General features: G+C 44.5%; 1 protein-coding gene across 2 annotated transcripts in view; it reads right to left on the bottom strand.

Annotated features, from left to right (window-relative positions):
- Positions 1-26,294, bottom strand: part of TIMELESS (timeless circadian regulator) — a 189,821-nt gene that overhangs the window by 111,911 nt on the left and 51,616 nt on the right. For both annotated transcript variants that reach the window (XM_040341046.1, XM_040341047.1), the window contains exons 6-7: positions 18,208-18,270; positions 349-450 (exon numbers count right to left, since the gene is read on the bottom strand). In XM_040341046.1, the coding sequence (XP_040196980.1) occupies positions 349-450; positions 18,208-18,270 (165 nt within the window). The remainder of the gene's footprint in view (positions 1-348; positions 451-18,207; positions 18,271-26,294) is intronic.

Here is a 26,294-nt window from a genome sequence, read left to right as displayed (position 1 = left end):
GTCAGTAGTTTTTCTTTTCTTTACAATTATATTTTTTAAACTTGTGTTTTTTTTGTGTGTGAAATATCAGGGGTCTAAATAGGGGGATTCTATGCCACACAGGGTGATTAGGGTATGCCCAGGCACACCCTGTATGCACTCCTATGGTCCTAGTATGTGTATGAATGAATGTGAGTCAGGGACCTTAGATTGCAAACTCTCCGAGGGCAGGGACTGATATGAATGTACAATATAGATGTGTAAAGCGCTGTGTAAATTGATGGAGCTATAAGTACCTGTAATTAATGAAATAATAAAATAGCAAAACAGCATTAATATTTACATTAAGTCCTAAAAGCAAAGCATTACCTTTTCTTCATCTGGATCAGAAGGCACATGAAGGATATTGCGCACCAAAAGAAGAATCCTTTCAATTAATAAGTTATGCTCTTCTTCACGCTGCTCCCAGTCCTGTGAAGCAGAAAAGTTTAAAATAATATAAAAAACAAGGAAACCATGCAATTGCAAATAAAAAAAATAAAAATAAAGCTTATAAAATCATGATTAACCACAGCCCCGGAAGGTTTTACATCACTTAATGACGAGACCATTTTTTGCTATACGGTACTGTGTTACTTTAAGACCCCTTTCACACAGAGCCGTGGCCGCGTTGGCACCAAAGCACTGCTCGTTTTAGCAGCGCTTTTGCATCACTTTTTGGCCGCTAGTGGGGCACTTTTAACCCCAAAGAAGGGGTTAAAAACGCCTGTGGGCAGGACGTTTTCCCAAACCTTCTCAAAGTTGCTGCTTGCAGGACTTTTCCTAACATCCCGCAAGCGTGCTGCCCCTGTGTGAAAAGGCACACTGAAATGAATGGGAGGCAGTTTTCAGTCGTGAAAACCGCCTCAGTGTGAAAAGGGGTCTAACTGACAATTGCGCCTTTCCCCCCCCCCCACCAATAGAGCTTTCTTTTGGTGGTATTTAATCACCTCTGCAGTTTTTATTTTTTTGCACTATAAACAAAATAAGAGCGACAATTATGAAAACAAAGATATATATATTTTTGACTTTCTGCTATAAAAACACAACCAAAAAAAAAAATCTTCATCAATTTAGGCCAATATGTATTCTGCTACATTATAGGGTTATGAAAAGGAATGGGAGGGATTATAGCGGTGCCTTAAACAAGTCACAAAAAATGTAGTCAAATCAGTAGATAAATATAAGCATTTTATTGATAATACAAAAATAGTATTAAAAACATCAACAGTAGACTAGAATTGACAAGGGTTGTTACAAAGTCGCGACATGTTTCGGCAAAACGTTGTCTTCCTCAGGGGTATGAATCAATCAATGTATTTTGTACAATTAAAAGATACATACAGGTAATTAGTTCAGAGAATATGAAAAAAATACCAGTTACACTTACCGATAGCTGGTTTTCTGTAAGTCTTACAGGACGGCACCTTGAGAGTAGACTGGCTCCACCTGACAGGAAACACAATCAGAAAGAGGTTTAAAAACCCCGCCCCTCCCCGTGTGCCTCAGTTCGTGATAAAGTAACCACCATTAGAGCACAGGAAATAGTAAATAAAAATACAAACCATAATGAAGTCATCAGGGTGGGAAGTAGGCCTGCCGTCCTGTAAGACTTACAGAAAACCAGCTACCGGTAAGTGTAACTGGTATTTTCTCAAGTCGTCTTCCAGGACGGCACCTTGAGAGATAAGCAAGTAACCCTCAGGCCTACCTTAGGGCGGGACAACTGCCTGCAGGACCCTTCTGCCAAACGTCAAGTCCTGGGGTGACAGAAGTTCCACTCTGTAGCGTTTGAGAAAAGTGTTCTGGCTTGACCACGTTGCTGATCTGCAGATCTGTTCCACTGAAACTCCTGCTCTCTCTGCCCAGGAGGTTGCTATTGATCTAGTGGAATGTGCCTTGACTTTAGGTACTGTCTTGCCAGCTTTAGTGTATGCTAATGAGATTGCCTGTCTTATCCACCTAGATATGGAGGCTCTAGATGCTTGGCAACCCTTTTTCTGTCCTGAAAAATTAACTAGCAGGTGAGACGAGCGTCTGAACTCGCTCACCCTTTCCAAATAAATTAACAAACAGCGTCTTACATCCAAATAATGAAAGATGTTTTCCCTCTCATTCTGTGGGTTTGCGCAAAATGAAGGAAGAATAATTTCTTGTGACCTGTGAAATTTCGTTGCCACTTTAGGCAGGTACAGGGGGTCCTGACTTAGTACCACCCTGTCCTCAAATAGACGGAAAAAAGGCTCTTTGATTGAGAGCGCTTGCATGTCCCCTATTCTTTTGGCCGTAGTGATAGCTAAAAGAAAGGAAAATTTAAACGTCAACAGCCTAATAGGAATGTTGTCTAACGGCTCGAACGGGGGCTTAGATAACTGATCTAGCACCAGGGAGAGGTCCCAGGGGGGAACTCTGGAGATCTGTAAAGGGGATAACCTATCCCTGGCTGTCAGGAACCTCTTGATCAGAGGATCCAGGGCCAGCCTCTTGTCCAAAAAGTAGGACAAGGCGGCGACCTGTACCCTTAAGGTTCTTGTGGCTAGTCCCAGATCTACTCCTTCCTGAAGGAACTCCAAGATGACCGAGGTTACTGGAAGTGGGGCTTGTCTCGCCGCGCACCAGCGCGAAAAAACTCCCCAGGTCTTGGCATAAATTTTTCTAGTGACCTCCTTACGACTAGCCAAGAGGGTGTCTATCACCTTCTCCGAGCAACCCCTCCGCTGCAGGTTCCACCTCTCAAGTACCAGGCTGTCAGACTGAAGAAGTCGGGCTCTGGGTGCAAGATCGGTCCCTGCCGCAGAAGGTCCGCTCGGACCGGGAGGGGAAGGGGGGGGAACTGACCAGCGTTCTAGCATTGGGAACCAGGTTCTTTTGGGCCACCAGGGAGCGATCAGGATCAGCCTCCCTTGTGAACGACTCAACTTCTGTAGGACCCTCATGATCCGACTCAGGGGAGGGAAGGCATAGGCTAGGTGAAATGTCCAGGCCTGGGCCAACGCGTCCACACCCCCCGACCCCTGCTCCCCGTAGAGGGAGAAGAATCTTTCTAACTTCCTGTTCTTCTTGTGAGCGAAGAGGTATATTTCTGGGTTGCCACAATGTCGTCGAACCCAGTCGAAGACCTCTTGATTTAGTTCCCACTCCCTCTGGAGGATGGGCTGGCGGCTTAGAAAGTCTGCTTCCAGGTTTAGGACTCCCCTGATATGGACTGCTGAAAGGGAGAGGACTCTGTTCTGCCCAGCCCAAAATTTCTAGGGACAGCATCAGGAGAGAACGGGGTCTGGTGCCTCCTTGAAGGTTTAGGAACGCCACCGTGGCTGCGTTGTCGGAGGGAATCTGTATCTCTTGGTTTTAGATTCTCTCCTCGAATGCCTCCAAGGCCCTTCCGACCGCTAATAATTCACGGAAGTTGGAAGAGGACTCCCTTTGCTGTCGATCCCAGGAACCCTGAGCTTGGAGACCCACCATGTGGGCTCCCCATCCCCAGGAGCTGGCATCCGTAGTTATCCTGAGAGGATTTGTCTGGTTCCACGGAAGGCCTTCTTCCAGATTCTGAGGAATGAGCCACCACCTCAGTGTGCACTTTACAAACTCTGGGATGCTGACCCTGGAGTCTAGGGATGTTTCCTTCCCATCCCAAGAGGAGAGCAGGAAGGCCTGTAGGGGTCTGTAGTGAAGCTGGGCCCACCGGAATGCATGAGGTCATAAGCCCCAGTAACCTCATGATCTCTCTGAGGGAAATACTTACTGTTCCCAGGACGGAACTGACCACTGACATGAGTCTCTGGATCTTGTCTTCTGGTAGGACAAGCTTTTTCTCTAAGGAATCTATTAGGAACCCCAGATACATTTTTCTCTGTTCTGGGAGAAGAGAAGATTTCTCCCTGTTTACAATCCAACCTAAGGATTCCAGAGTAGTCAGGACGGTGGCCAGGTCCGTGAGAAGAAGTTCTCGGCTGGGATTGAAAAGTAGCAGGTCGTCGAGTTAGGGGACAAGGGAGATCCCTTTCAGGTGTAGAAAGGCGACCACCTCCGCCAGAACTTTCGTAAAAACTCTTGGGCTGGAGTGCTGAATCCCCTGAGGGAAGGCAATGGCAAATCTGAGGAACCTCTAATGGTCCCGGAAAATTGGGACATGAAGATAGGCGTCCCTCAGGTCTATGGTTACCATAAAAACCCCTTCTAACAAAAGTCCTTTGAGACTGTAAATATTTTCCATGTGGAACCTCTTGTAGAGGAGATAGGCATTCAAGGGTCTTAGGTTGATGATTAATCAAAACTTCCCCGAAGGTTTGGGCACTACGAAAATATGAGAGTACACCCCCAGACCCTGTTGGTCTACTGGGACTATGACCCCCTGTTGTGCTAGGTCTGCCACATTCCCTAGAAGGCTTGCTGCCTTGAGGGGATCCTTGGGTAAATGAGTGAGGAGAAATATTGGGTGAGGAAGATGGCGGAATTCTAATCTGTAACCTTCCTTCACTATCCGCAAAATGTGAGGACGCGTTATACTCTCCCAAGCTGGTAAGAATCGGGAGAGTCTTCCCCCGACTCTCAAATCACTTGGAGTCTTTCCCTGCGGGCTTGGGATCGGGCAAAAGGATACCCCCTTTTGGTTTATCCTTTCCCGTGATCCACCGCCTATTAAAGGCCGATCTTCGGTCTGAAGGTCAGTTTTTATTCTGGGGGCCTCGAAAAAATCTCCTCCTGTTTTGCCTGGGTTTTGGGGGAAAATGTTTACCCTTTTCTGAGGCCCTAGTTAGAGCTTGGTCTAGACCTGTCCTGAAGAGGAGGGCGCCTTCAAAGGGCAGGGCACACAGACGGGTCTTGGAGGCAAGATCACCTTCCCATGTTTTAAGCCATACCGCCCTTCTAGAGGCGTTGATGAGAGCACTCGTCTTAGCAGAGGATCGTACCGTTTCAATCGATGCATCTGCTAGATAGGCTACAGTGCTGCCTATGACCCTAAGGGAATCTCGGATTTCCTTAAACTTGGAAGAGCTGCCGCATTAGCCTCCCAGGCCCTGCGAAGGGAGGTCTCCGCCCGTCTGTCTAGGGAATCTTTTAAGTTCCCCGCATCCTCAAAAGAGAGGTCGGACTGTCTGGAGAGCTGGGCTAGAGATGCATCCAACTTTTTGTACTTTAGCAGCTTCTATTCAGGCTCAGCCCATTCCCTCAGAACTATATCTTTAAGTGACTGATGTACTGGGATAACCTTTGGCTGGGGTTTGGCTAGACCCTGATACATTCTGTCTTGCGCTGACACCAGCTCAGCTGGCTGCTGAATCCCTTCAGAGGCATAGACAGCAGCCAGCAGACCCCCCATGTCATCAGCGGAGAAAATGTATTTGCCTGACCTGGCGTCCTCGTCCTCATCCTCTGTCTGGCTATCAACCAGACCTTCTTCCAGAGCCTCTGAGTCCTCGGAGTCTGACAGAAGAGACTCCCTAGACCTCGCAACCTGTGGCCCCGGGATGGATGAGCTCCCTTGCGAGGAGGGGCCAGCTGCCAGGTGATCAGGTTCCCTGTTTCTTAAGGTGTCCTGAAATTCCCTTAGTGTGGAAAGCATTTGAGACTGGACAGTCAGAAACTCCTTAATGATTTGAGAAGTTTCCTTCCCAGTGAGCTTTTGGATGCATTTAGCACAAAAGGGCTTGGAGTAGTCTGCAGCCAGCTTAATGCTACAATTACCACACCTCTTAGTTTTGGAAGTGTGTTTGGATGGAATACTAGAAGCTTCCCCCTGGGCAGTAACCTCCTCCCCTGCAAGGGAAAAAAAAAACACCAGAAACTAGTCAGTATCCAGGTAGTGAGATGAGGGAGGGGGGGGGGGGATGAGGACCCAGTCCAATGCGCCCCCCGAAGTTTGAGGCAGACTCACCCCTGGTGGTTTCCTCTGCAGCAGCGGCCGGTGATGCTTGGTCCTCGCACTCCATAGCGCAATCGTTCAGGCGCCACTCTCTTCCCTGCTGCGGCTCCGTGAGCAGTGAGGTGCCGACGCCGATGGCGACCGCCATCTTGGTGAAGACCGGAAGCGCGTCATCACCGCGCGCCGCAAGCGTCGAATGCTGGCTCCATTCGGCAATGCCTCTGGGAGGAACAGCACTCGGAGCTCACGCTGAGGGGGAGCGTCTATACCCGGCACAGCAGGTAGGGAGACACGCTTGGAAGAGAGGGATCTTGGCCTTCTAGGAGTACTGGGGTAGCCACTATCCCAGGGGACTCCTACCAGAGGGGGGGGCTTCCTAGATGTTCTTCAGCTTCTCCCCCCCCCGGACAAACACGGGGAGACCCCCCAGGACAGGTATTTCACCTTACTGAACCCAAAGGTCTCACAGGACCCACCGCTCAGTACCCGGGAGGGGGACCACCAGCCTCAGGCCTTAGGTCCTTCAGCTGAAAAAAAAAAAAACGTTTCGCTGGGGGAAACACAATCAAGAACTGAGGCGCACGGGGAGGGGCGGGGTTTTTAAACCTCTTTCTGATTGTGTTTCCGGTCAGGTGGAGCCAGTCCTCTCTCAAGGTGCCGTCCTGGAAGATGACTTGAGAAATGAATGTTTCAAAACAGGGCGTGCGCGCATGAGCAGTGGCCACTCGTTTGTCCGCAGCTGTTCAGTGATGAGAATCACTGATCAGCTGGGGGGCTATTTAAACAGGCTCAGTCAGCATTTGTTTGCTGCTGAGCCTGTTGGGCGCTGACATTTGGTGTTGTCTGGTAAAAAGGTAACTTATTTGCCACTTTATATATATATTTTTTTTGGTGCTTCTTTTACATTTTTCTCAGTTGACTTCATTGTCATCCTTGATAATTTAGGACCTTCTTCTGAATGGTCTCTATTTATATTTTCTAGGTTTCATCCCTATTTGCCTCTATAATCCTTGGATTGTGCTGTAAGACTGAGCAACCCATTCATTGTTTAAACTGCTGCTATCTTTCATCATTGGCAGCGCCCATTTATTTAAATCTCAATATGTTTAAACCAGGTATGTATGGAGGCTATGTTAGCACCTGCTGGGGGACAGCGCCCATTTATTTAAATCTCAATATGTTTAAACCAGGTATGTATGGAGGCTATGTTAGCACCTGCTGGGGGACAGGTTACCACAGGTTATTACTTTGTGGTCCCTTCAATCCCTAATTAGTTCTTTTTGAATTTTTGTTTTTTTTAGTATGCAATACTAGCCCCCTGCAACCACACTAACCACTTCCATACAGGGCACGTATACACCTTCCCGCCCAAGCCAATTTTCAGCTTTCAGCACTGTCGCACTTTGAATGACAATTGCGCGGTCGTGCTACACTGTACCCAAACAAAATTGGCGTCCTTTTTTCCCCACAAATAGAGCTTTCTTTTGGTGGTATTTGATCACCTCTGCGATTATTATTTTTTGCGCAACAACTAAAAAAAGACTGTAAATTTTGAAAAAAAATTACGTTTTTATTTTTTTCTGTAATTTTTTTTGTAAATAAGTAAGTTTTCTCTTTCAATTATGGGCACTGATATGGCGGCACTGATGGGCACAGATGAGATGGCACTGATGGGCACAGATGAGATGGCACTGATGGGCACAGATGAGATGGCACTGATGGACATCGATGAGGTGGTACTGATTGGCGGCGCTGGTATGCGGCACTGATGGGCGCTAATATGCGGCACTGATGGGCACTCATAGGCGGCACTGATGGGCACACATAGGCGGCACTGATGGGCACACATAGGCGGCACTGATGGGCACATGGGCGGCACTGATGGGCACATGGGCGGCACTGATGGGCACATGGGCGGCACTGATGGGCGCACATGGGCGGCACTGATGGGCGGCACTGATGGGCACTGTGGGGTGGCACTGATGGACACTGTGGGGCGGCACTGATGGACACTGTGGGGCGGCACTGATGGACACTGTGGGGCGGCACTGGACACTGTGGGGCGGCACTGATGGACACTGTGGGGCGGCACTGTTTTCCTTTTGTTGCCAGTCAGTGCCCATTTTTGGGCACTGATTGGCATCTTTATTTTTTTTTCCAGACTTATTTATTTATTTTTCAAACTTTTGACTTTTTTTTTTGACTTTTTTTTTGCCCCGTTTTTTTTTTTTCCTGCCCTTCCCTGGTGGCAGGGCCGTTTGAAGGAATTTGGGGGCCCCAAGCAAAATGGAGATGGAGGCCCCCCAAACCCCCCCCCCCCCCCGCACACACGCAAAGCCTACAGCCCCTCCCTGTGTTTTATTTTTAATCCCCCCCCCCCCGTGTTCTTTTTACTCCCCCTCCCTGTGTCCTTCTTACTCTCCTCCCCCCTCCCTATGTTCTTTTTACTCCCCCCTCCCCCTTCCTATGTTTTTTTTCTCCCCCCATGTTCTTTTTACTCCCCCCTCCTATCGTACCGCGCGGCAGGAGATTCAGTTTCCTGTTCCCAGCCGGACTGAAAGGAAATGAGCACTCAGGAACAGGAAACTGAATCTCCTGTACCGTGCGGTACCTAGCCGGACTGACAGGAGGAAGGAAGGGGAGCTCGGCCACGCTACAGGGAAGGGGAAGAAGTAATGAGAGAGGCAGCAGTGCTGCAGCTGTCTGAGGCTCTCTATAGAGTGCTCAGGCGGCTGCAGCATTTATAGGAAGCGCGGCAAGGGCCCTGCTTGGGGGCCCCAGGCCAGCTCGGGGGCCCCAAGCAATTGCTTGGTTTGCCTGCCTTGTCGCGACAGGCCTGCCTGGTGGTCCAGGGTGGGCTTCCCTGGTGGTCCATGTGGCGATCCGAGGGGGGGCTGCGCTGATAAACAATCAGCGCGACCCCCCCGTCAGGAGAGCCACCGATCGGCTCTCCTCTACTCGCGTCTGTCAGACGCGAGTGAGGAAGAGCCATCGACGGCTCTTCCTGTTTACATCGTGATCAGCGGTGATTCGACACGACTGATCACGTGGTAAAGAGTCTCCGTGAGAGACTCTTTACCGAGATCGGTGTTGCGGGGTGTCAGACTGACACCCCGCAACAACGATCGCCGCGATGCGCGTCCCCGGGGGCGCGCAGCGGCTCAGAATCCTGAGGACGTCATATGACGTCCAGTCAGGATTCTACAACCACTTTGCCGACGTCAATTTGTCATTGGCAGGCGGCAAGTGGCTAAGGTCTAATTGGTGTTTTGGGTGACTTTGCGGTTTGCTGCATCTGGCTCTGCTTCCTGTGTGGACCCGGGGTAGGTACAGCGTCTGTCTCAGCTCCTTCACAATGGTTATTTTCCACACATTGGATCCATATTTGTTAATTTATTCTCTGAGAACGCAGCCCTGTTTTGAAACATTCATTTTTTCATATTCTCTGAACTAATTACCTGTATGGATCTTTTAATAGATTGTACAAAATACATTGATTGATTCATACCCCTGAGGAAGGCAACGTTTTGCCGAAACATGTCAGGACTTTGTAACAACCCTTGTCAATTCTAGTCTACTGTTAATGTTTTTAATACTTTTTTTGTATTATCAATAAAATGCTTATATTTATCAACTGATTTGACTACATTTTTTGTGACTCGTTTAAGGCACAGCTATAATCCCTCCCATTCCTTTTCATAACCCTATAATATAACTCATAGGGATGAGGTGCCGGATGCAACAGAGGACACATCAATCACTCTTATTCACACTGTATTCTGCTACATATTTTTGTTAAAAAAAAAATTCCAATAAGCATATATTGATTAGTTTGCGCAAAAGTTATCACGTCTACAAACTATGGGATATTTTTATGGCATTTTTATTTTAATTTTTTACTAGTAATGATGGCGATCAGTGATTTTTTTGCGGGACTGCGACATTGCAGCGCACAAATCGGACACCTGACCAATACTTTTTTGGGAACTACTGACATTATTACAGGTGGCCAATGGTAAAAATATGCACTGTTCCTGTACTAATGACAGTGGCAGGGCAGGGGTTACCATCAGGGGGCGATCAAAGGGTTAAGTGCGTCCCTAGGGGTGCTTGACAACTGTGTGGGGAATGGTCTGACTGGGTGAAGATAGATCGTTGTTACTGCTTAGCAGGAACACAAGATCTCTATATTCTCTCATCAGAATGGCGATCTGTCTTGTTTACATAGGCAGATCGTCGTTCTGCCTCTCTGGGGAACGATCATGGACCCTCTGATTGGCTCCTCCTCTAGCCAAATCTGTGCCGCCCCCAGTGTCTATTGCACTAAATGACATACAGGTACATAGTTTCACGCAATAGAGCCGGCTGCAGTATATCTGCGGTAAGCGGTCGGGAAGTAAAGAGTAGCACCACTTTTGTAGAGGAAAGAAAAAAACATTCCCCACTGGATGATCTATGTACATTGCACGGATTTTAACAAAACTATGTTGCCGATTCCTACTGTAACAGAATGGCCCGTGATACCCAGAGACTTTTGAAGGATGTGGGGTACGCCTGTGCCAGCTTCACTAATGACTCTTGGGTCTAGGGTCATTCTATGTCCAATAGGGGCATAGGATGACTGAGAAATGATATCTCGGATTACATGAGATGGGACAGTAATGATAATTCCTGTATTGCAGGAAATAAGGGACATATGTTGGATTGTTTTAGCATGGAACAGTAATCCACAATATATTCCTTAATGTCTAGAATAACTAATTACAACCGGTCAATAGAGTGACTCATTCAATGTGGGGACACATACTGTTGAGGTGGTAATTGAGTCTGGCTCCTAAGATATTCTTTTGTGCCAATTAAGGCTGCCTCATAGGGATGAGGTGCCGGATGCAACAGAGGACACATCAAATATTTGCTATTTCCCCCCCCCCCCCCATGAAAGTGGAGATACCCTTTAAGACAGTAATCCCCATACATCCACATTTGTAAAGCAGAACTAAACCCTCCTATTCTTTAGAGCCAATCAAAATGCCATCTTAGCTTCTGATTGATCTGCAGTTGCCATGGTGCTGCACATGTGATCAGTTACGACACCAGCCATTTGAGGGCTTCACAGTTCAGCTGAGCGCACAAGCAAAAGGTGACCATTACCAATCACAGCATGCCTTGAACATCAGTACTTTGGGAATCAAGTGAGTTTAGTTCTGCTTTAAACACAGCTTCCCATTGCTCTCGGAAAAGTTAATCCACATTCAACACATGAACTAGCAACGTGAACCACTGTGTGCTCCTAATTCTGTCACCAAGCCATCACAAATAGCCACAGGTCTCAGAATAATAATTAAGAACCAGTAAGTTTGATCACCAATTATGGGATCACTATGACAGCACCATGGTGCTTATGCACAGCTGCAGGCTTCTTTAAAACTTCTGCAGCCGGTACTGATTGCTTTTCTCTATAGCTCTCTGTGTATAATCTGTTTACAGAAAAGGAAATAGTATTTAAAAGTATTACAGTATGTAAAAAAAAAAAAAATGTAAACACAATTTTTAAATTTTAATTAAAAATGTATGTGTAAAATAACTAAAAGTCCATATTTTTCAAGGATTGGCCATTTGTCTGCTTATTTAAAAAAATATGAGCAAGGCACTTGCAGTCTTCCGTTATGTCTCCTAAATTAAGAGAGACCATTTCAACTGTTGATGAAGTGCATACTCTCAAACTAGAGGAGAAGCCTACTACTCAAGACTTTCCCAGTGCACCCACTGTTACATGTCTCTCTCTACAGAGTTTGGAGACAACCTGACAAGGCGTTTCCCCTTCCCAAGCACTTATTAGCCTTGTACCTAATGGAAGAGAACTTTGTTAACTTAAGACAGGACACTACCGGATCCACAGCTGGGCAGACCACTTTTTAACAAATCAGCCACCATTCCTGTGGAGGATGCACCTGTCTTCAGGGACCTAACCAATAAATAGATGAAGGCCCTCTCTAAATTTCAGTTGTTACTGGCAGGTTCTGCACCTTTTCTTAACTGTGGTTTACTTGAAACGGAAACGCTGGCTGAATGATCAAAATCCATCAAATTCTAAAGATGCGGCTAGCAGGACTTTTTTTTACTGTTCTGCTAGCGAGGGCTTTCACACTGGAGAAACAGCAGTGGCTGTTTCAGGGCGCTTTGCAGGCAATATTTTTAGCGTTATAGTGCCTGCAAAGCGCCCCATTGTGAAAGGGGTCTAAGAGAAGTCCCTCGGGTGGTTTCCAGGGGCTCTCAGCCCTCTACTCAGTTTATCACTTTCAACCTTCCCGTGTCATCACACAGATTAGCAGATCTCCAGTTAGCTCTCTTAGGTCTTTAAAATCAAAGTTTAATTGCCCCAGTTCCTGTGGCAGAACAGTATCAGGGGTTTTACTCCAATTTGTTCATGCATCCTAATCCCAAATGAATGTCCTAATTCAAGCTCAGAAATTCCACATTGAATCCACCTCATCTGCCATTCACCAGGAAGACTTACTGTATTTTGTGAACATGGTTCGTAAGGTTGAATAAAGACAATAGTTCATCCAGTTCAACCTGTGTAGGTGTATGTGTGTCAGTGTCGATAATCATTTGCCATATTCTTGTATGTTCTGTTCACCAAGATGCACGTCCAAGAGTCTTTTAACCACTACAGATGCGTGCTATCGTCAAAAGACGTCTGCAGCGCGGACCTGAAGTGCCGAGTGGACGTCTTTAGACGTCCTATTGTTTACATTACCCGCGCGCGCTGCTGGGGGGCGCGCAGCGGGTAAACACTGTCCCGGCGCATCGCTGGGAAGCCGATGCGTGTACCTGGCGGCCGCGATGTCCGCAGGGTACACGCGATCGTCGGTAACACAGCAGGGACGTGGAGCTCTGTGTGTAAACACAGAGCTCCACGTGCTGTCAGAGGAGAGGAGACCGATCTGTGTCCCTTGTACATAGGGACACAGCATCGGTCACCTCCCCTAGTCACCCCCCTCCCCCCACACAGTTAGAACACACCCAGGGAATACATTTAACCCCTTCTTTACCCCCTAGTGTTAACCCCTTCCCTACCAGTCACATTTATACAGTAATTAGTGCATTTTTATAGCACTGATCGCTGTATAAATGTGAATGGTCCCAAAATGTGTCAAAAGTGTCCGATATGTCCGCCGCAATATCGCAGGCCTGACCAAAAAATAAATAAATAAAAATCGCAGATCGCCGCCATTACTAGTAAAAAATAAAAAATAAATCATAAATCTATCCCCTATTTTGTAGGCGCTATAACTTTTGCGCAAACCAATCAATAAACGCTTATTGCAAATCTTTTTAACAAAAATATGTAGAAGAATACGTATCGGCCTAAACCGAGGAAAAAAATATATATATATTTTTTTTAAAAATGGGATATTATAACAAAAAGTAAAAAATATTGTGTTTTTTTTTCAAAATGTTCTGTCTTTTTCTGTTTATAGCGCAAAAAATAAAAATCGCAGAGATGATCAAATACCACCAAAAGAAAGCTCTATGTGTGGGGAAAAATGATAAAAATATCATTTGGGTACAGTGTTGTATGACCGTGCAATTGTCATTCAAAATGCGTCAGCGCTGAAAATTGGTCTGGACACGAAGGGGGTTTAAGTGCCCAGTAATGAAGTGGTTAAAAGTATCAATACTCCCCGCTGACACCAATTGTGGAGGAGAGCTCCACATCCTTACCGCCCTGACAGTGAATACCTCCTAGGCAGCTTAACCACTTGACGGCTAGACGTCTAAAGACATCCTGGGCTTTGTGCAGCTACAGGCATCCTTCAGATATTGTTGTTTTCAGTCGGCGATTCACTACACCATAAGAACGATCATAGCTGCTGGTCAGCCGCTTGATCGTTCTTACGGGCGGCAAGAAGGGACTCTCTCCCCCCCCTCCCGCTGCCCTCCGGTGCTTCTACCGACTCACACTGTGATCGGCGAGTCGGAGAACGGATCCGCCTACCCTGGATGTTCTCCATAGAGATTTCCGGTGAACCAGATGGTCGCCAGAGTCTCTATGATTGTCGGAGCCTGGGCGCAATATTATGACGTCACGCCCGGCCTCTGCATTTCAAAAAACGTGGAAGCCGTGATCATTTTTTTTTCCAGGCTTCCCAGCCTATATCTCACTGTAAAGAGGACCTGTCATGCCATATTCCTATTACAAGGGATGTTTAAATCCCTTGTAATAGGAATAAAAATTATCAAATTGATCAAAAGTACAAGTATTAAAGTGCCCCTGTCCCCATGTGCTCGCAAGCAGAATCGAACGCATACGCAAGTCCCGCCCACATATGAAAACGATGTTCAAACCACACATGTGAGACGTCACCGTGAACGTTAGAGCGAGAGCAATAATTTTAGTCCTAGACCACCTCTAACTCAAAACATGTAACCAGTAAAAAAAAAAAAAATTACGTGTCACTAGGCATGTGCAATTTTTTAAGTTACGAATACGTTTTCCGTCATTTTTCGTTATTTTAGTTGATTCGTTAACATACGAATGAACGAATGGTTTAGCGCAATTAATAACGAATAACGATATTTTCAAAATAACGAATATGGAAAACAACGAAGATACGAAAGAAGAAAGAAACGAAAACATAGAAACAACGAAAATACCGAACCCAAAAAAAAAAAATAATTACGAAAAACAAAATGAACGAAAATGCAAACTTACTAATATTCGAAGACCGAAAAGAAAACGAAATGCCGAACAAAGACTAAAAAACGAAAATCAAAACTAACGAAAAATAAATTACGGATCTTCGGAAAACTGAAATGAAAACAACGAAAATACAAAATAATGTAAATTAGCTTTCGTTAGTACTGAAATATTTCTGACCAATAGCCACTGAGCGCTGTCCCTTTCCTCTGAAGAGGTTTGTTCCTTCCCCCAATGAGCTTCTTTCTCATTACCTCCTGGCTCATTGTGTCTTTTTCTGTGTTAGACTGCAGTGCATCTACTTTCTAGATTTGTATTTGTAATATCTGACATATTTTAGTTTTCTTCTACGTCAGACTTCATTCTAGACAGGGTGTGTGTGCTAACTAAGACAGTCAAGTCAATCACAGTAAAATCCGAATTACAAAATTACGACGAGTAGTGTGTCGAATAAACGTAAAATGTATTCTAACAGAATTACGAATGCAATAAAATCTACAAAAGTACGTTTTTACAATCAAAGGAAATTAGACATGAAAATACGAATGATCATAAAGCAACGAAAATATATTTCTTTACGAAAATACGAATGCGGCATGATGGAAAATATAATATAAATACGAATAACAAAACAACGAAAATTAAACTAACGTAAAAACGAAGGAACGAATAAAATCATTTTAAAAATACGAACGCGGCAGAATACAAAATATAACGAAAATACGAATCTCGATTCAACGAAAAATAAACTAACAGAAAAAAACAGAAAACGGAAAAAAGAGTGTTACGAAAATACTAAAGAGTACGAATACGATAACTAACGTCTTACGAAATTACGACTCGTTACGAATCACGATAAACGAACAGAAACGAAACAGAAATAAACGAAAATTTTTGCTGTGCACATGTCTACGTGTCACCTATGGGGATTTTTAAGTACCGAAGATTGGCGCCATTCCATGAGCGTGTGCAATTTTGAAGCATGACACATTAGGTATCCATTTACTCGGCATAACTTCATCTTTCACATTATGCAAAAAAATTGGGGTAACTTTACGGTTTAAAAAATAAAAAAAAAGTGTTTGAAAAATTGCTGCGCAAATACCGTGCAAGATAAAAAGTTGCAATGACCGCCATTGTATTCTCCATGGTCTCTGCTAAAACATTTGGTCAGATGAGACCAAAATTGAACTTTTTGGCCTAAAAGCAAAAAACGCTATGTGTGGCAGAAAACACTGCACATCACCCCGAACACACCATCCCCACCGTGAAACATGGTGGTGGCAGAATCATGTTGTGGGGATTATTTTCTCCAGCAGGGACAGGGAAGCTGGTCAGAGTTGATAGGAAGATGGATGGAGCCAAATACAGGTCAATCTAAAACAGTCAGAGCTACAATGGAATAGTTTAGATCAAATCATATTCATGTGTTAGAATGGTTCAGTCAAAGTCCAGACCTAAATTTAAATTAAGAATCTGTGGCAAGACTTGAAAATTGCTGATCACAGACACTTTCAATTTAATCTGACAGAGCTTGAGCTATGTGCAAAGAAGAATGGGCAAAAATGTCACTCTCTGGATGGGCAAAGCTGGTAGACATCCCCAAAAAGACTTGCAGCTGTAATTGCAGCGAAAGGTGGTTCTACAAAGTATTGACTCAGGGGGGGCTGAATACAAATGCACGCCACACTTTTCACATTTATTTGTAAAACATTTTGAAAACCATTATGTGCCACTTTGTGTTGGCCTATCACATAAAAACCCATTAAAATACATTTACGTTTTTTTATGTTTGTAACATGACAAAATGTGGAAAATTTCAAGAGGTATGAATACATTTTCAAAGCACTGTATGTACACAATCGCCAGGGCATTGTCTGACGGAACTCTTACAGGGAGGTTCTTCAGCTGCACTGACCAATAAAGCAGGGCAAGACAAATCACCGTCAATTCCAGGCTGTTGATGAGCAAAGACCTCTCCTGCGGTGACCAGGAGTGATACAAAACACATTACATGCTAATAAAGTGACAGCCACACACTGTCCACCCACCAGCAGGAACTACACCAGTCCATCTGCAGGAACATCTGGGAAGCTATTCATGCAGAGACTGACCATCTCCTAAGACACTGCAAAAAAATAAAACCTTTCCTAGCTAGGAGGGGATTTTTTGTTTTTTTTTGCCTGTGTCCAATCCCTGAACTTGTCAGCATAACCCTATTGAAGATACCCTGACCTTGAAAGTGTGGATGGGGAAATCCTTCCTGCTGAACGATTGTATTCTGTCAGCAGGGAAGCTTCTCTGCTGTCCGAATACACTGATCAGTGCTGCCGGCTTTAGCCTTCGGCACTAACCAAGCGAGGCAAACTTGACAGGGCGGTTGCACAGAAGTCGATTGGTAGATTGATTTCTGGGCAAACACAGTGTCCGTACATGAATCGAAATTTGTCTGGTCCCTGCTGAACCAGCTGAACTTTGCTACATGAATAGCTGTCGTAAGGAATAGAGGTCGACCGATATGTTTTTTTTTCTGGATGATGCCGATATTTACAAAACAGGGCAGCCGATTTACGATGCCGATATTTCATTAAATGTTTTCCTTCATCTCATAAACTCACCCATTCCCACTCCACTCCACTCCCCCCTGCTTGCTCCTGTAAATCTACCACACACTTAATGTCCTCAGAACAGATGGCACTGACAGGTGGCACTGGTTGGTACTGATTGGCACTGGCAGGTTTCACACCGAGCCGATAGCATAACTGTGTGTGAAACTGACCTATGAAACTGAATGCAGAGACACCAGCTGTCAAAATTCAACAGTGATGTCGGGATGGGCGGGACCCAGCAGCTATCAAACACCAGCAAAATGATTGGGCTGCTTAAGAAAGGGGGCAGGGACACATACACGTAGCGGCCCGCCCAGATCCTATCCCATTGGCTGGTGTCAACAGCTGCTGGGTCCCGCCCACCCCCGACATCAATGTTCAATTTTGACAGCTCCTCTCTCTGCATTCAGTTACATGTGTCAGTTTCACACAACATTGTGCTGCTCTGCAGTGTTAAAGCGGGGGTTCACCCAAAAAAAAAATGTTTAACATTACATTCAGGCGAGTTGTTAGAATGACAATTGGCTGTTTTTTTTTAAATCCTTGCCGTACATACCGTTTTATATATATATATGTTCACCACGGCTTCCGGGTATAATCTGCGGGACTGGGCGTTCCCAATTGATTGACATGTTCTGACCGGCGCATACAGCGCGTCACGAGTTATGTTAAAACATTTTTTTTTGGGCCCCATTTAGATAATAATCGTCGGGTTTCTCAAAAATGGCCAAATTTTGGCCAATATATGAGTCGACCTCTAGTAAGGAATGCTAGTAGTAGGAGAGGTTGTCCTAAACTGGCCAACAATTTCTTTTGTTTGTCTTCTCCTGTAGATAGCAGAATAACCTGAAAGTAATTAATTCTCATTTCCCTCAATGAACTCCAAGAAAAAAGATTTTATGGTAGGTTATGAAATCCAATTATCGTCAGGCAAATTAAATCACAGTTTCAAAGATCTTCATATGAATTTTAAAACAGAAAAACTTGACAAATTATGTATCAGCTCTTACCATCTGCAGTAAATCGTAGAGCTTTTCGCTCAGCACTACAAAGAGTTTCTCATTTGCAAATGCCTAAAGAAAGAGAAAAAAAAATTATAAAATTCTCACATCGCATTGTATTCAATGTGTTTTTTTTTAGCACTACAAAACATGTACTACTTAAGGGCCTGTTCACACTACCACACAGCCCAAAATGCTGCCTGCACACTAACCCACAGATACTCCTGAGGAAGTCGCGTGACCATGATGACACGAGTAGGATAGAGTCAGGTGACACTGCTGCACACAGGAAGTGAGGTGGGAACCATTGTATCCCGCTGTCCATCACAGGAGCTGTTTGTTTTAACCACTTGCGACCTGCCGCCGTCATACAGCGGCCGGTCGGCACGATGCCGCGAACCGCTGTACTTCGGTCCCTTTAAGTGGGATAGCAGGGGGTGACGATGCACGTGGCCGGCAGTCATGTTAACCGTTGGCCACGCGTGATCGCTCACACAAGAAACAGTACAGGGACGTGTGTGTAAACACACACGTTCCCGTTCTGTGAGGAGAGAAAAGGCAAATCGTGAGTTCACAGTAATGAGTGCACTTCTACAGCACTGAGCACTATACAAATGCCAATGGTGTTAAAAGTGTCCGACATAATGTCGCAGTCCAGATTAAAAAAAAAATAAATAATAATAATAAAAATGACATACATCTATCCCCTATTTTGTAGACTCTAAGTTTTGCACAAACCAATTAATATACGCTTATTGTGATTTTTATTACCAAAAGTATGTACAAGAATACATATCGGCCTAAACAGAGAAAAAAATAAGCTTTTTTTTTAAAAAAAAAAATAGAGGATTTTGTTATAGCAAAAAGTATTATTGATTTTCAAAATAGTCGCTCTTTTTTTGCTTATACCGCAAAAAAGAAGACACAGAGATGATCAAATACCACCAAAAGCCTTAACACCATCTTTAAGATCATTGAGAAAGCAGTAGTACAACAGCTACAACTCCAAATTATGGGATGACGCCCTCGAAGCAGCAGACGACGGAGAATCAAGTCTCCTGGTGCTGCTGGACCTCAGCGCATCTTTTGACACAGTAGACCACAAAACTCTGCTCACTCCTCTCACAGAAGTAGCCGGAGTCGCAGACTCTGATCTACCCTGGTTCGCATCCTTCCTAGAGAATAGATCCCAGACAGTGAAACTAGGAGCTTTCACTTCGGAAGCACGTACAATTACATGCAGAGTCCCTCAAGGATCACCTCTATCGCCGTGCTTTTCAACATCTGCCTCCACTCACTCCTCAAAATCATCAGCAAACAGGACCTGTTGTATCACTCCTACGCTGATGACACTTAACTTTACCTTCGCATCACCGACAAAAAGGACCAATACCACACACTAAAATTGCCTCTTACTGATGACAGAGAGCTTCCTCAAACTTAATGGATCCAAAACAGAACTTCTTTCTCCACGCAAACCGAAAGAAAAACTCTAGTACAGTGATGGCGAACGCGTGGCACGCGTGCCGCTCCCGGCACGGCAAGCTGTTTTGGTGGGCACGCGGTGACAATGCAGAAATGTCAAAGAAAAAAAAATTAAATCGTCAACCGCAACTAGAAACTACATTTCCCACACTACCCTGTGCTAGCGGTGACGTGTCCGAGTGGGCGTAACTTAGAATGAGCGCCCGGAGGTCACGTGTTAGCTTGCTACCCAATGAAAGCTCTCAGATCATCCACTGCCTGACGTGCTGCTGGGCGTGACTGGGAGCATGAGGAGAAGACGCACGGCGGGAAAGAGCTGCAAGACTCGTGAAGCCATCTTCTTCATTGCGCAGTTTGATTCAGCTGCAGACAAAGGTAAGAATACTTATTACTCGAATACTATTTAGACATGGGATACCTGGGTCGTTTTATGGGTTGCCCTGCTAACATCACCCAATCTAAAATGTAAAATTTTGCTGAACAATTACTTTAGCTAATCTCGCTGGTGGGTGTTCTGACAGTTGCTGACTGACTTGGGAAACTTTGTTCTGCAAACATATTACCCCCCTCATTGCTGTTATTGGGTCTAGTTGTCCTTTGCAAACATATTACCCCCCTCATTGCAAATGACACCTATGCCCAATAACAGCAATGAGGGAGGTAATATGTTTGCAAATGACACCTAGGCCCAAAAACAGCAATGAGGGAGGTAATATGTTTGCAAATGACACCTAGGCCCAAAAACAGCAATGAGGGAGGTAATATGTTTGCTGTTATTGGGCATAGGTGTCATTTGGAAACATATTACCTCCCTCATTGCTGTTATTGGGCATAGGTGTCATTTGCAATGAGGGGGGTAATATGTTTGCAAATGACACCCAGGCCCAATAATAGCAATGAGGGGGGTAATATGTTTGCAAAGGACACCTAGGCCCAATAAAAGCAATGAGGGGGGTAATATGTTTGCAAATGACACCCAGGCCCAATAACAGCAATGAGGGGGGTAATATGTTTGCAAAGGACACCTAGGCCCAATAAAAGCAATGAGGGGGGTAATATGTTTGCAAATGACACCCAGGCCCAATAACAGCAATGAGGGGGGTAATATGTTTGCAAAGGACACCTAGGCCCAATAAAAGCAATGAGGGGGGTAATATGTTTGCAAATGACACCCAGGCCCAATAACAGCAATGAGGGGGGTAATATGTTTGCTGTTATTGGGCCTAGGTGTCATTTGCAAACATATTACCCCCCTCATTGCTGTTATTGGGTCTAGGTGTCCTTTGCAAACATATTACCCCCCTCATTGCAAATGAGGGGGGTAATATGTTTGCAAATGACACCTAGGCCCAATAACAGCAATGAGGGGGGTAATATGTTTGCAAATGACACCTAGGCCCAAAAACAGCAATGAGGGAGGTAATATGTTTGCTGTTATTGGGCATAGGTGTCATTTGCAAACATATAACCCCCATCATTGCTGTTATTGGGCCTGTGTCCTGGCCTATGGACAACAATGACACACTTTTTTTTTTTTTTCATTTTAGCCCTTTGGATTCTTCTTTGCAATTCTTGTAGAATCTACAGCAGCTTCCAGACCCAGCAGAGCGGTGTCAGCAGCGGCACAGCGCGACTTCTTGTTTCACAGGACATTGGACGATTTGAGCTTATATCTGTCTACATTAAAAAAAGTAAGTTGCTAAGGGTCACATCTGGCCCCCGGGCTACGGTAGTTTCCTGTGTCCCTATGGACAACAATGAAAACATATTTTTTTTTTCATTACAGCCCTCTCTCCGGGATTCTACTTTGCAAATCTTGTAGAATGTACAGCAGCTTTCAGACCCAGCAGAGCGGTGTCAGCAGCGGCACAGCACGCCTTGTTGTTTCACAGGACATTGGACGATTTGAGCTTATATCTGTCTACATTACAGAAACGTAAGTTGCTAAGGGTCACATCTGGCCCCCGGGCTATGGTAGTTTCCTGTGTCCCTATGGACAACAATGAAAACATATTTTTTTTTTCATTACAGCCCTCTCTTTGGGATTCTTCTTTGCAATTCAGAATCTACAGCAGCTTCCAGACCCAGCATAGCGGTGTCAGCAGCGGCACAGCGCGACTTCTTGTTTCACAGGATATTGGACGATGTATATCTGTCTACAAAACCGTGAGTTGTTCTACCTTTTTTGTGAAATGTTGCAATAATATTTTTGGTATAGGTAGGTAGGGATAGATTTGTATTGGGTGCTTCATCCATCCTTATTTTATACATTTTGTGTTTTTTGTAGACATGAACAACCAAAAATGAGTACATCAAAAAAAGCAAAATTAAAAACAGATAGTGGAAGATCATTCCAAGAGACCTGGACACAGTCATTTGGAGTGATTGAACGCAATGGGAAAGCGTTATGTGTTCTGTGTAGTGAAAGTGTGGTATCTCGCACATCTAGTGTCAAACGTCATTTTGATACCAACCACAAAAGTGTTGCCGAACTTGGTGTAGCTGAAAGAAAAGAGTTTCTTGATGGGAAATTGAAGAGATATCACTGCCAGTATCGTAGTTTTTGCAACTATCTTTCTAAAACAAATTATCTGGCAAATGCCAGCTTTGAAATTTCACTGTGCATAGCAAAACATGGAAAGCCCCTCTCTGATGGCGATTTTATCAAAACGGCCATGTTGGCTGTGAGTAATTCCCTTTTTCATGAATTTCCAAACAAGGACAAAATTAAGCAACGAATCTCTGAAATGCCACTTAGCAGAAATACTGTTAAAGATAGAGTCCTGCGTATGGCAAGTGATGTTAGTCAGCAGCTCACCACTGACTTACAAAAGGCAGCCTGTTACTCCATGTGCTTGGATGAAAGCACAGACATAAATAATCATGCAAGGCTAGCAGTAATTTTGCGTTATGCTGTTGGTGACACCATGAGAGAGGAGCTCATGAAACTGTTGTCTTTGCCTGGAAGAACACAAGGGATAGATATCTACAATGCTGTGATGGAGGCTTTTGTCTCACAAGACATAAGGCCAGAAAAAGTGGTTTCAGTTACTAGTGACGGGGCACCTTCCATGGTGGGGGTAACATCTGGTTTCATACAGTTTTTTGTCAAAGAAGCAAAGCACCCAGTCATTCAATTTCATTGTATTATACATCAAGAAGCTCTTTGTGCCAAGGAAAGCAGCAAAATATTAGACGATATCCTCAAGGATGTCACAAAAATGGTGAATTACATCATGGCTCGTGCTCTTAATTTTCGACAGTTTCAAGCACTTCTTGATGAGGTACAGGCACAGTATAATACTTTACTTATGTACAATAATGTACGATGGCTAAGCAGAGGACGGGTCTTGGAGAGATTTGTAGCCTGTTTGGATGAAATTAGGCTGTTTATGAATGACAAGGGGCAGGAATATCCACAGCTCACTGATATGACCTGGCTCACCAATCTCATGTTTTTTACTGATTTTACAATACACTTTAATGTCCTGAACAAAAAACTGCAAGGTTTAGGGAAAACGGCAGAAAGAATGTTTTGTGATATCAGAACATTTGAGAGAAAACTGCAGGTTTTTGAAAGAGACCTTGAAAGTGGGCAGCTGAAATATTTTCCCAATCTAAAAATGCATTTGGAAAATTCTACAACATTTACAGACAATCCAAACCATCAAGAAATCTACAAAGAATTTTCTAGCATTATAGCAGTTGCAAAGGAGAATTTTGGCAACAGATTTGTACAGTTCCGTAAGATGGAAACAACCCTGAGTTTTCTTACTTCTCCAGATAAAGCCAAATTTGAAGAACTTGATCTTTCCTGCTTACACTGGTTAGATTTAGAAAATTTGGAAATGGAGCTACTGGAATTTCAAGAAAGCTCTATCTGGAAAAATAAATTCTCTGACCTGCGTGCCACTCTTGAAAAGATGGAGTGTGAAGGGATGACCAAAGACAGCACAGTTGCTAGTTCAGAAAATGAAATACTTAAAGTGTGGAATTCTCTGCCAAATAATTTTAAGGCAATGAAAACACTTGGGATTGCTTTCCTTACTTTGTTTGGGTCATCCTATGCTTGTGAGCAGCTGTTTTCAGCATTGAATTATATCAAATGTGATGCCAGAAATAGACTAACAGATGATTTGAGTGCTGTATGTGTTGCTCTCAAACTAACGGAGTATGAGCCAAGGTTTGACAAGTTATCAGCATGCATACAACAGCAAAAATCACATTAATTGTGCAAAAGCATCCCAAATCTTTATCAACGCCCAGCCAAGGCATCTTTAAAAATGCCCAGCAATGGCATCTTTAATAATGCCCAGGCAAGGCATCTTTACCAATGCCCAGCCAAGGCATCTTTAAAAATGCCCAGCCAAGGTATCTTTAAAAATGCCCAGCAATGGCATCTTTAATAATGCCCAGGCAAGGCATCTTTACCAATGCCCAGCCAAGGCATCTTTAAAAATGCCCAGCCAAGGTATCTTTAAAAATGCCCACTGCTCTGCTGGGTCTGGAAGCTGCTGTAGATTCTAATCTACAAGAATTGCAAAGAAGAATCCAAAGGGCTAAAATGAAAAAAACAAAAATGTGTCATTGCATCTTTACCAATGCCCAGCCAAGGCATCTTTACCAATGCCCAGACAAGGCATCTTTACCAATGCCCAGCCAAGGCATCTTTAAAAATGCCCAGCAATGGCATCTTTAATAATGCCCAGGCAAGGCATCTTTACCAATGCCCAGCCAAGGCATCTTTACCAATGCCCAGCAATGGCATCTTTAATAATGCCCAGGCAAGGCATCTTTACCAATGCCCAGCCAAGGCATCTTTAAAAATGCCCAGCAATGGCATCTTTAATAATGCCCAGGCAAGGCATCTTTACCAATGCCCAGCCCCCAGCCAAGGCATCTTTAAAAATGCCCAGCAATGGCATCTTTAATAATGCCCAGGCAAGGCATCTTTACCAATGCCCAGCCAAGGCATCTTTAAAAATGCCCAGCCAAGGTATCTTTAAAAATGCCCACTGCTCTGCTGGGTCTGGAAGCTGCTGTAGATTCTAATCTACAAGAATTGCAAAGAAGAATCCAAAGGGCTAAAATGAAAAAAAACAAAAATGTGTCATTGCATCTTTACCAATGCCCAGCCAAGGCATCTTTACCAATGCCCAGACAAGGCATCTTTACCAATGCCCAGCCAAGGCATCTTTAAAAATGCCCAGCAATGGCATCTTTAATAATGCCCAGGCAAGGCATCTTTACCAATGCCCAGCCAAGGCATCTTTAAAAATGCCCAGCCAAGGTATCTTTAAAAATGCCCACTGCTCTGCTGGGTCTGGAAGCTGCTGTAGATTCTAATCTACAAGAATTGCAAAGAAGAATCCAAAGGGCTAAAATGAAAAAAACAAAAATGTGTCATTGCATCTTTACCAATGCCCAGCCAAGGCATCTTTACCAATGCCCAGACAAGGCATCTTTACCAATGCCCAGCCAAGGCATCTTTAAAAATGCCCAGCAATGGCATCTTTAATAATGCCCAGGCAAGGCATCTTTACCAATGCCCAGCCAAGGCATCTTTAAAAATGCCCAGCAATGGCATCTTTAATAATGCCCAGGCAAGGCATCTTTACCAATGCCCAGCCAAGGCATCTTTACCAATGCCCAGACAAGGCATCTTTACCAATGCCCAGCCAAGGCATCTTTAAAAATGCCCAGCAATGGCATCTTTAATAATGCCCAGGCAAGGCATCTTTACCAATGCCCAGCCAAGGCATCTTTAAAAATGCCCAGCAATGGCATCTTTAATAATGCCCAGGCAAGGCATCTTTACCAATGCCCAGCCAAGGCATCTTTAAAAATGCCCAGCAATGGCATCTTTAATAATGCCCAGGCAAGGCATCTTTACCAATGCCCAGCCAAGGCATCTTTACCAATGCCCAGACAAGGCATCTTTACCAATGCCCAGCCAAGGCATCTTTAAAAATGCCCAGCAATGGCATCTTTAATAATGCCCAGGCAAGGCATCTTTACCAATGCCCAGCCAAGGCATCTTTAAAAATGCCCAGCAATGGCATCTTTAATAATGCCCAGGCAAGGCATCTTTACCAATGCCCAGCCAAGGCATCTTTAAAAATGCCCAGCAATGGCATCTTTAATAATGCCCAGGCAAGGCATCTTTACCAATGCCCAGCCAAGGCATCTTTAAAAATGCCCAGCAATGGCATCTTTAATAATGCCCAGGCAAGGCATCTTTACCAATGCCCAGCCAAGGCATCTTTAAAAATGCCCAGCAATGGCATCTTTAATAATGCCCAGACAAGGCATCTTTACCAATGCCCAGCCAAGGCATCTTTAAAAATGCCCAGCAATGGCATCTTTAATAATGCCCAGGCAAGGCATCTTTAACAATGCCCAGCCAAGGCATCTTTAAAAATGCCCAGCAATGGCATCTTTAATAATGCCCAGGCAAGGCATCTTTACCAATGCCCAGCCAAGGCATCTTTAAAAATGCCCAGCAATGGCATCTTTAATAATGCCCAGGCAAGGCATCTTTACCAATGCCCAGCCAAGGCATCTTTAAAAATGCCCAGCAATGGCATCTTTAATAATGCCCAGGCAAGGCA

This window comes from Rana temporaria, chromosome 2 (genome assembly GCF_905171775.1).
Source record: "Rana temporaria chromosome 2, aRanTem1.1, whole genome shotgun sequence".
Lineage (NCBI taxonomy): Eukaryota > Metazoa > Chordata > Amphibia > Anura > Ranidae > Rana > Rana temporaria.
Note: the sequence above shows the minus strand (reverse complement) of the source record. Positions and strands in the feature narration are given on the sequence as shown.